The following is a 10,290-nucleotide window of genomic DNA, read 5'->3' as shown; positions in this document are numbered from 1 at the left end:
TTGACACAGTAAGATTCCATATCAAAGTACAGGTAGAACCAAATTCATGGACTCGAGAAAGATTACTGACCTGAATGTGAGAGAATGTGTGCCTTTAGCTTGTCAGGTCTGTTGAATTCTTTGGAGCAACCGACATGAGTCCTATTTGAAAGGAAAGCAAAATGAAGGCAGTGAGTAAAAAAAAATCTTACATTACCTTTTATCTTAAATCTTACATAATTTTAGCAACTTTTGCCCTTACCTGAAAGGACACTTGTATTTTTTGAAGGGTTCATGGATGAGCATGTGGCGCTTGACTTTGTCCTTCCTGTTGAAAGTGGCTTCACACACGGAACATTTGTATGGCTTCTCCCCTGGAAAATGGAGTAGCATTTAAATCATAGTTTTGCCTTTTAAGAGGAAGTCAACCCAAACATATTTAAGCCTTTAAAGGGGAAGTCAACCCAAACATATTTTTTTCAAGAATATGTTCTATGCAGCTCCACTAGTTAAAACGAGGCAATATAATTAATATTACGTTTGTGCAATATGAGTTTAGCAGCAAAATCCACCCGCTTTTAGCCGTCTCAGGGGGCGGCCATTTTGTCACTTCTGTCGACTGGAAATGACATCACTGCTCAGGGCTCCGGTAACGACCAATGACAGCTCAGCTTCAGAAAACAGGTGAGCCCCGATTGGTCGTTTCCTAAGCCCTGAGCAGTTGTGATGTCATTTTCAGTCGACAGAAGTTACAAAATGGCCGCCCCCAGGGATGGATAAAAACGGGTGGATTAACTCTTTATTCCACAAACGCAATATTTATCAGAATGCCTTGTTTCAACTATTGGGCCTGCATAGAACTGATCTTTGAAAAAAAATGTTTGCGTTGACTTTGACTTTAATAAATGACCATTGACATGTTAGCCAGCATTTAGCCCCTAGTTTTGCATTTCAAAACAGCCCAGTCGGTGTGTCTAACATATGCTGCTTTCCCCCTCCGGTGGCTTGAAAAGGGCAGTTATCAATTTTCTCCAATAACAAGTGCCTGCAAAAACACGATTGTGATCTATCCAACCTAGAATGTCTTACACACCTGAGTGAATCCTTGTGTGTAGTTTGAGGTAGTGTTCTGTCTTGAAGACCTTCTTGCAGATGTGACACTTGAACCTCCCTCCAACGCCATGAGTGGGGAGATGGCGTCTGAAGTATCTTTCGCACGGGAACACCTGAGGAGCGCAAGACGCACAAGGAGCATTTCCTCGCTAACTTTGTGCATCCACAAGTGAGTAATGCATAGTTTCCTCGCTAACTTTTCTTTCTCCCCCCCCTAGCGAGCAGCATTCTCCTCTTGTCAACAAATATTAGATTTTAAGCGTTGTGGCGTTCATCTTATCTTCTTTTTTACGAAGGCTGGAGTGACAGCCGAAACTGTCAGCAAGGTAAGAGATATTTCTATCCTTAATGGAAACATTTGTCTAGAGGTGGAATTTGTTGTGCTGATGTCATAGCTAAGTTAATTATAGCCATCCAGTGGCACTGGGGTTTTAATGATAATGGCGATATTGCAACATTAAAATTGAAGTAAGAGTGAGTGAGTGAGTGAGTGAGTGAGATACCGAGATACCTTTTGACAATGTGGGCATGGGAAGTTGTGTGAGGCAGTCAGTAGGTGTTGCTCCAGAGCCTCTTGGGTAGAATATCTGCTTTGACATTTCACACACCTGGAGATATGAGCAGAAAACCAAAACACTCTGAAAGGCTGACTTCCAAGGCTTAAACTATTTGTCACCTTTGACTGGTTCTATTGAGTGATTCTATGACAATTATAACTGTAACTGCTTAAAAGGGAAGTCAAGTCAATTTTCTTTACAATAATACAGTTGATGCGGCCCCACTAGTCTACACATGGTATTCTGATATACATTATTGTGTTTGTGGAATGTGAAAAAGCAGCTAAGTCCACCCATTTTTATCCATCTCTGGAGGCGGCTATTTTGCCACTTACTGTCAACTGAAAACGACATCACAGTTGCTCAGGTGACAACCAATCAAGCCCCCTGAGATGGATGAAAGCGGGTGGATTTTGCCGCTTAACTCATGTTCCACAAACACAATGTGAAACAGAATTCCATGTTTAGACTCGTGGACTGGCATAGAACATATTATTGTTGACATTCAACTACATTTACTAAATGAACCCTCACTTAGTAGAATACCTGCTGATCGTAAAAGGCAATTTTAGGTCGATATATTAAATATTGTAGTTGGACAAGTCCACATATATGAACACAAAACCCTATTTGTTGAGGTCCATAGTGTGTATATGTGTTGCAATGGACTGGTAGAATGAACCAGAAACAGGCGGATGACTCATGGATGGCCACACAGAGCAGTGGCACTCGCACAGGCACAATGACCTTCATACAGGTACACTAACCGGTAGAATGTGGTTTCCTTGCGAGTGTTCTGCTGTGGGCAGAAGCAGTGGGAATACTGGTGGACTCCCAGTTCAAACAGAGAAGGGAACACCTTGCTGCAGAGGTGACAGCGGTAGGTCAGCTGCTCCTGGTGAGTCCTGATGTGCTCCAGGAAGTGATCCAATTTCTGGAAGGTCTGGGAGCAGGACTTGAGCACACACTTGTAAACCTGACAAAGGGAGCGGCACTACATATTGATCTGATCATTTCATATCACTGACTTTTATTGAAAAACGGAGTAATTGAAGCCCCCTTTAAGAATATATAGACTTGTCTGTTAAAAGATTCAACTGCAAATATACTACAACGTATACATTTGAATAGCTGTGAACAGGCAGGAATTCACTGTATTATTTTGTTTAAATTCCGAATCCCATCATTGGCCCCGAGCTCACCTGCTCTCCCTTGTGTTGGGTCATGTGGGATTTGAGCTGGAAGTAGGTCTTGAATTTGTTGGAGCAGAACTGGCACTGGTAGGAGCTGTCAACCACCACAATCTGTTTCGTCTGAGCTGGACCCTCTTGGTTCTGAGGCTGAGAGGTCACAGACTCGCCACAAGTGCCCTCCACATCGGCTTGGGCCTCTGGCACGCTTTCCTCCGCTTCCCCTGACGCTTCTGTGGCCAAACCTGTCATGTATGGACGTTACTGATGCTATTGATGACCAAAGTAGTAATGGAAGTCTTGAAGTTCAAATACTTTGTTACTCTACTTAAGTAGCTTTTTCGGGTATCTGAATTTTTACATTCTACTCCATACTTTGTAGAAAATACAGTAGTGTGAGTACTTTTGCCACGTCTGATGACTACTGGAGATCAATTTCTCTTGCTGTAGTTCTGAATGACATTCTGGTTACACAAATTATAAGTGATTGCCTGCATTAAACCGGTTATAATGTACCCATTGGGACTACGTCGTCCTCCTGCGTTGCCTGGTGCTGGGGGTCCGCCTCCTCCTGTTCACACTGCTGCTGTTGCTGATCCCCGTTGGCCTCCTCCTCATTGGCTGACAGCGGCACAACCTTTACGGTGATCGGCAGCCTTGACACTGTGCTGGCCACGCCCATAGGCCACACCTTAATGACAAGATACAGTTGGTATCTCTACGCAGCTGGTGTTGGATTGCATTACTTTCATACATCAAAGAAGTGAACAATAACAGAAATATGTAGATTGCTGTATGATGCAGTGCAGTTGTACACCACTGCATGCTGCGACAAAACATACTGTAGTAGAGTACTGATAAATAACTCAGGACCTTGTGTGTCTGCATGTGTTTTTTCACATTGGATTTTTGGGCAAAGGCTCGACCGCATACGATACACTGAAATGGTTTCTCTCCTGTATGACTGCAAAAAAAAAAAAAAAGGGGGGGAGCACAAAGTTGTGAGACGGTGATCTTTTAAAGCAGGAGTCTTCAATCCTGTTCCTCGAGGGCCGGTGTCCTGCCTGTTTTCCATCTCTCCCTGCTACAGATATTCACCAACGACCCTGATCATTTGAATCAGGTGTGTGTTGCAGCAGGCACAGGGACAGAAAACAGGTAGGACACCGGCCCTCGGCGAACAGGATTGAAGACCCCTGTTTTACAGTAATAAGAGCACATCTTTTTAGATGAGAACCTCACCTCCTAATGTGCTGCTGAAGATCAAAATTTTTGGAGAAGATTTTGTCACAGAAATTACACTTCAGCTTTGGCCCTTTGGATTTCAGCGACTCTGCTGGGGAAAATTACAAGTAGCAAACTTCAACCACAGTTTAAGAATTGCATAATTCACCCCTTAGTGTGGTAAGTTTTTATGACATACTTATGGCAGGTCTTATTTGCAGCAGCATCAGTGGTAGTGGTAGAAAGAGTATTTCTGAAAAAGTGGCCTCTGCTCAAATAGACACCTTACTTCAAATAAGGGCCGGGTGCATCATCCACAAATCAAATCTGCACCGCAAATACTCTTCTTTCCCCCCAGAATAGCAGATGGCACCACTAGCTAATGAAAATTACCTTTACTCTGACATCTGATACCATTGGATTTTTGGGGACATCATTGGCAAATTAACAATGGTGGTGTTTTAAATGCTGATTCTACAATCCTGACCTATATGTGAAAAACATGTTCTATAGTAAATTACACAAATATATGATGATGCAATTAGAATAAAATATAGATTAGTCTGTATTATTGTGCATTATTTAACATATTTCAATATACTGTGATCAGCACAATGTGAGGAAAAAATAAAAATCCACCCAAGCTGCCTGTATGGATGTCAAGCGTGTGAACCACTACACTGTCAGTATTGGACAAATTAGCAAATAAATTTATATTATTATTATTATTATTTTGGTACTAGTTGTTTGGCTGGCAATCAATCCAAGTTACCTTACTTCTTGCCAAAAGTCAGCTGGCACAGGCTCCAGTCCACCCGCGGACCCCATTTAAAATAGGTCGTATAAAAAAATGGACTGATGGATGGATAGAAGTAGTAGTATTAAAATGCCTCTAAATAATAAAAGCCTTACTTCTAAATACATTTTTTGAGTGCTTTTAGGTGATGATTTATGAAAGGATACGTTACCCCCCGAAAAATAACACAATAGATTAACTTAAAAATGATCATTCTAGCCCTCTCACCCCGCCACACATACACACCTATGACTCCATCTGAGCTTTTTTTGCTACTTCTCGGCCGTTTGGGGCCAATGAGTTTTTCACACTCGCCCAAATCCGCTGTGTTGGTGGTGATGCTGCACGTCTTTGTTTTGATGCCCAGCTTTCCCGGACAGTAGACGGGAGGCGTGGTGAACGACTGGCTCTCCACACACTGACTGGGCACCTATGTGATGTCACAGTGTCATGACAACAACAAATCATTCACTCAAACTTTGTTACACTTTATCAATGAAATTATACTTCACTTGTTTGTGTAACACAAAAACATCACTGTGAGCACCGTGAACAACTTCTGGATTTTTAGTATACAGTAGGAGCTCAGTCTAGGGGGACAATTTTAGGAATTAGTTTTGTCAGCCTGGTGACAAAATATGTCTTTGAGATATATTTAAAGGAGGAGACAAATTATGAGAGATAGGCAATTTCGACTCCTCTGACACAGAGCAGTATTAATTTAATGATATGCTCACTATTGTGCTTATGACTTGCAGTGGTGCTTGTTATATTTTGGATTAGCTGCACAAAAGTGAACCTTTTTGTTAAGGCTCTTGTACTGGATGACAGTAATCTGCAGCATAGTTGTATTCAAGAATGTATCTATTCTGTGTTTTTCTTTGGAAAGTCTTCCCAGCTATTTGATGAAAAACATAGTCACCGTTTTGTGCTCTTTATGAATCATCGTAAGATGCCACAACCCTACCCCTATTAGGAAATTAGTATCCTGTTGCCAAGGAATTATGTTGAAATGATCTCGATTGAAAGACAAGCTTTGTATGTCGGGTAAAAGCTCAGTGTAGCCTGGGTTGTTCGTGGAAGAAGTCACAAGAGAGTCTTCGCCACTTGTATGTACATGCGTACTTCTGGTTCAATAAAAAATAAAACAAAAGTCATCTCTAAAGTGGAAGTCAACCAAAACTTTAAGACAGCTATTTTTGCGGAAATTTTTTAAAATGAGTTTGAAATTATATTTACCCGTTTTGGTATCATAGTTTGTGGTATATTTATGGCTTAACCTATTATTATAGGCAACTGTAAGTATTTTTAGGAGGGTAGCATCAATTACTTGACTATTTTTCGCTATACGAGGCTGGATTTAGCAGTGTACAGTCAGCCCACATGAACACACCGAACACTTTTAACACCATTGTTCTCCACTCACTTGTACAGGATGGAATGGATGCAGATTCAGTGCATGAATCTCTGCATTACCGCCCCCAACCATGTGGGGCAGTGTGCTGTAGACCTGAACTACCGAGTTGCCGTGGCTGGCGGGGACATGCGAAGCGGCGAGAGGCTGCTGGCCGGGTTGTCCTGCTGGCAGCGGGTGGGCTGGCGTCTGGCTCGGAGGAAGTGTGTGCGAGGGCTGCTGTTGGTGATGATGATGATGATGGTGGTGCTGGTGCTGAAGATATGATACACCAGTTGTATGCATGCTTGGGTTGCTCTGGAAGACAAACAATGAAAGAGTTGAAGTGAAACAGTTCCATTTTAGTACAATGGGATGTAAATTAACTCGTTGTGCTGTGTTACCTGTACGGGCGTCTGCATGGCGGTCATTGGCTGATCAATGGAGGTGAAAGCTGACATGGCAGACATAAGAATGTCATCACTGACCAGCACGTTGCCTTGGACCAGAGTGTGTGTTAGAGGGGACGGTGGGACTGTGATGTAGGTGGACACCTGTAGGATAAACACAAAAACACACGGCAGACAACTTTTTTTTTTTTTGTTCTGTGTGATAGAGTTCAGAAATACAGTAGCTCCACCAGGGAGGCTTTCATTAACTAAATAAAGTGAAGCAGCATTCTGTTTCTACTCCCTGGATACCTGACATCTGCTGTCAGTAGATTTTAATCTGTCTTAAAAATATTATTGTTTACTCCTGCTTTTTCCTAAATAAAAAAAATTGTATCACCATCTTGCTTTCATTCTGTGATGTGCCGGTGAATATTCTCATTCATCCAGGTCATTACATTCCCAGACCACTGAATCGATCGGAACTGGAATGTTCTGGTTGTCTTAGAAGATGTTTCACCTCTCATCCGAGAGGCTTCATCAGCTTGTGCACATAGGCTAGGCTATAAAAAAAAAACTGAAATACTGTTAACAAATTGGGTTATCTGTGTTGTCGTCTTGACGTTTGTGTTTTACTGAGTTGTTTCTGAGTTTTCTGAATGGATCACGTGACTCGCTGGATAGGAGGGGTGTGAGCAGACGGGAGGAAGAGGGGACATGATGGAATGCTTGTTGCTCCGTAGTTGGCGTCGACTATGGCCCACAGTAGCCGTGTTGTAATAATAAAAAGGAGTTGACTAAACTAACGTCTGACGTTGTATCTTTGGGAGACATTAACAATACATTACAATAACAAAAAAATAATAAGATATCAAAATACTACAAGAAGCTTTAAAATGAGAATCATTTTAGGGGAAAAATAACTTTGCCAGAATGAATTATGTCAGAATAAAATTTAAAAAAAATAAAAATAAAAATAAAGTAATTAAATTAAAATAATACTATTGTAGTTATGAAAAGTTGAAATGTTCTGATAAAAAGTTGCACTTTTGTGCTACTGAAGTAATTTGTACTGTACAGTGTATATCTATCTTAATTCACACTGTCCCCTCACCTGCCTGTTGGCATTACTTTGAGGTCCTGAAGTGATGGAGGGAACCGGTGTGTAGGCATTGGTGGAGGCCAAGGACACAGTGGACAGGGAGGGGGCACTCGACTGGCACTGCTCCCGTTTGTGTGACATGAAGGCTGGCAGGGAATTAAACTGCTTCTTACACTTGCCGCACAAGAACACATCTTCGTCGTCTGTGGGGGAAAAACAAAGTGAGTGTACAGTGAGGCAGAGAAATTGTATATATGCCACTATCCATCCATCCATTTTCTATAGTGCTAAGCTTATTAGGGTCACAGTGGAGCTGGAGCCTATTCCAACAGCACTGGTCGGCAGACAATCGCAGAACACATGAAGAAAAGGGACAGTTCACATTTATTGAACTAAAGCAAAGTTTCCCCAACCTTTTTTCACTAAGGCACATATTTTACATGAGAAAAATCTCGCACCACCAAACAAAATTGTTTTTTAAATTGTAAACAAGTGAACACACAGATTAACTGTACATTCTAGTGGCTATACAGGGTGATTATGTACCTTCTGTCATCTAGTGGAAGAAAGTATTATTGTTTTGCCTGTTACTATACATGGTTGGCATAAATAAATTAACAAAACTGTTTTTTATTAGGAAATATATATATTTGTCGTCAAAATTATTGACATTGGACAATTTCCCGCCACACACCTGATGATCTTTCACAGCACACTAATGTGCCACGGCACACTGGTTGAGAATCGCTGTTCTATGGCACTTATCCTCAAGAGGTGGGGCACACCCTGTTATGGTTGTCAGCCAATCACAGGGCATATACAGTCAAAAAAGCATTCGCGCTTACTATGCCAAAGGGCAATTTAAATACTTTAATGAACCTATCATGCTTGTTTCTGGAATGTGTGAAGAACCACAGAGCTGTGAGGCAGGTGTGCCAACCACTAGTCTGCTAATTACACACAAGTGAAATGTACAGAATGTAACAGGTTATAGAGATTAAAAAACCACAAAAGCACGGGGAGGACATGCAAACTAACTACACACAGGACTCAGAACTGTGTGCGGATGTGCTAGTCACTTACACGTCGTGCAAGCACAAATATAAAAATTATGTAGCCTACGTTTACCACTAGTCGAAGAACATTTCATTGTTTTGCCTATTGCTATTCGTGCTTGGCATACATAAATTGACATAAAATAACAGAAAAGAATATATATTTGTCTAAATAATTGACACTGGATAATTTTGCGCGGCACACCTGATGATCTCTCACGGGCCACAGCACACTCATGTGCACACTGCTTGAGAATCACTGATCTAGTTAAAGAACATTTAATTGTTCTTGTCTTTATTAGTCACTGGCATAGGTAGACAAACACATTATTTGCAGTAAAGAAATAATAGTAAGTAAAATATCGTAGGAACACCAATTTTCCGTGATGCACAGATTGGGAATCACTGCCTTAAGGAAGGCAAATTCATTGGAATACAGAGGGCCTGCTTTGTCTTTCACAAACCCAGAGATTGGATAGCTGGCGTCCCAGAGACGTTTTGGTTGTTCGGATCAGGAACACCTCCTTGACCCTCCAGCAGTGACTGGACCGCCAGTACTGTCTGATTGTCCATGCCTGCAGAGGAAAATCAAACTAGGTTGTTTGATTGCATGCATTGGGGCATCATCTAAAAATAAGTCTTGAGAACGACTATCTACTTCACCACCAGGCGTGACGTGTAATTTTAAATCAAGCCAATCAGATGTGTGTATGCCTTCATGTGAGCATTGTGCATTGTTTATAATGTTATACTACAAATAATGCGATGACTAAAGCATGGGCATGATAATAAAACCCCACGAGGAACTAAGTAGACCTACAGAGCTGCACGTAATTTATCATTTACTGTTTAAAATCTCATTTAGTGGAAGCAACTCATCCAGCATTCAATTTACGCGTTTACTAGATCTTATTTTCGCACTCGATTCTACGTGGTGTTGTGACATAAACCACAGCCAAAGATTACATTGTGTGTTGTGTAATACATTATAGAATTGTGCCAACAAATCACATTGATTAAATATGCACAACAGAGCCCTTTAGGTTGTATTCACATGTCTCTTAACAAATTATTCTTACCTTCAAGTACCTCAAATATAGCCTGCGCCATCTTGCAGTTCCTCAATTGGGCGATCGGCATTTGACTAGTGCAGTCTGTTGGATTGAACGCGCCCCCACAGCTGTCAATATGTAGCAAAGTACAAGAACTGATGTTAGGGACAACTTCAAGCATGTGACCTTTCGACACATTAATTTAAGTAACACCGCAGTAATACATGAAACATTGTCGTGACTGAAACACATCCATTTATTCTTTTCATTTTCGAAAATGAAACCGAAAATATACAAATGAAGGCGTAAATGCAAAGTAAACTTGGACATGTATTATTTATTTTTAAAAGCATACATTCGTGTCGGTTTACGATGGTCAAAGTGTAAAATTATGCCACTGGGTGACATTTAAATGCGGCTTTGTATCGACAAATCTGCGA

General features: G+C 41.2%; 1 protein-coding gene and 1 long non-coding RNA gene across 3 annotated transcripts in view; one reads left to right on the top strand and one right to left on the bottom strand.

Annotated features, from left to right (window-relative positions):
• Positions 1-10,032, bottom strand: part of znf341 (zinc finger protein 341) — an 11,740-nt gene extending 1,708 nt beyond the window's left edge. Inside the window, exons 1-15 of one of the 2 annotated variants that reach the window (XM_086028675.1) lie at positions 9,878-10,032; positions 9,263-9,373; positions 7,756-7,946; positions 6,657-6,806; positions 6,286-6,570; positions 5,106-5,289; positions 4,082-4,172; positions 3,713-3,803; positions 3,356-3,530; positions 2,852-3,084; positions 2,417-2,625; positions 1,604-1,700; positions 1,073-1,205; positions 242-353; positions 71-141 (exon numbers count right to left, since the gene is read on the bottom strand). In XM_086028675.1, the coding sequence (XP_085884801.1) occupies positions 71-141; positions 242-353; positions 1,073-1,205; positions 1,604-1,700; positions 2,417-2,625; positions 2,852-3,084; positions 3,356-3,530; positions 3,713-3,803; positions 4,082-4,172; positions 5,106-5,289; positions 6,286-6,570; positions 6,657-6,806; positions 7,756-7,946; positions 9,263-9,373; positions 9,878-10,031 (2,287 nt within the window). In that variant the 5' untranslated portion in view covers position 10,032. Of the gene's footprint in view, positions 1-70; positions 142-241; positions 354-1,072; positions 1,206-1,603; positions 1,701-2,416; positions 2,626-2,851; positions 3,085-3,355; positions 3,531-3,712; positions 3,804-4,081; positions 4,176-5,105; positions 5,290-6,285; positions 6,571-6,656; positions 6,807-7,755; positions 7,947-9,262; positions 9,374-9,877 lie in introns of both variants that reach the window. The other variant, XM_086028667.1, reaches the window with a different exon arrangement.
• On the top strand, positions 3,969-7,043 carry LOC147153361 (uncharacterized). The gene is made up of 3 exons (XR_015086538.1): positions 3,969-3,997; positions 4,069-4,243; positions 6,294-7,043. It is a non-coding gene; the product is annotated as an uncharacterized LOC147153361 (long non-coding RNA).
• Positions 10,033-10,290: the final 258 nt, after the last annotated feature.

This window comes from Filicampus tigris, chromosome 1, assembly GCF_054856515.1.
Source record: "Filicampus tigris isolate MCC_2025a chromosome 1, RoL_Ftig_1.0, whole genome shotgun sequence".
Lineage (NCBI taxonomy): Eukaryota > Metazoa > Chordata > Actinopteri > Syngnathiformes > Syngnathidae > Filicampus > Filicampus tigris.
Note: the sequence above shows the minus strand (reverse complement) of the source record. Positions and strands in the feature narration are given on the sequence as shown.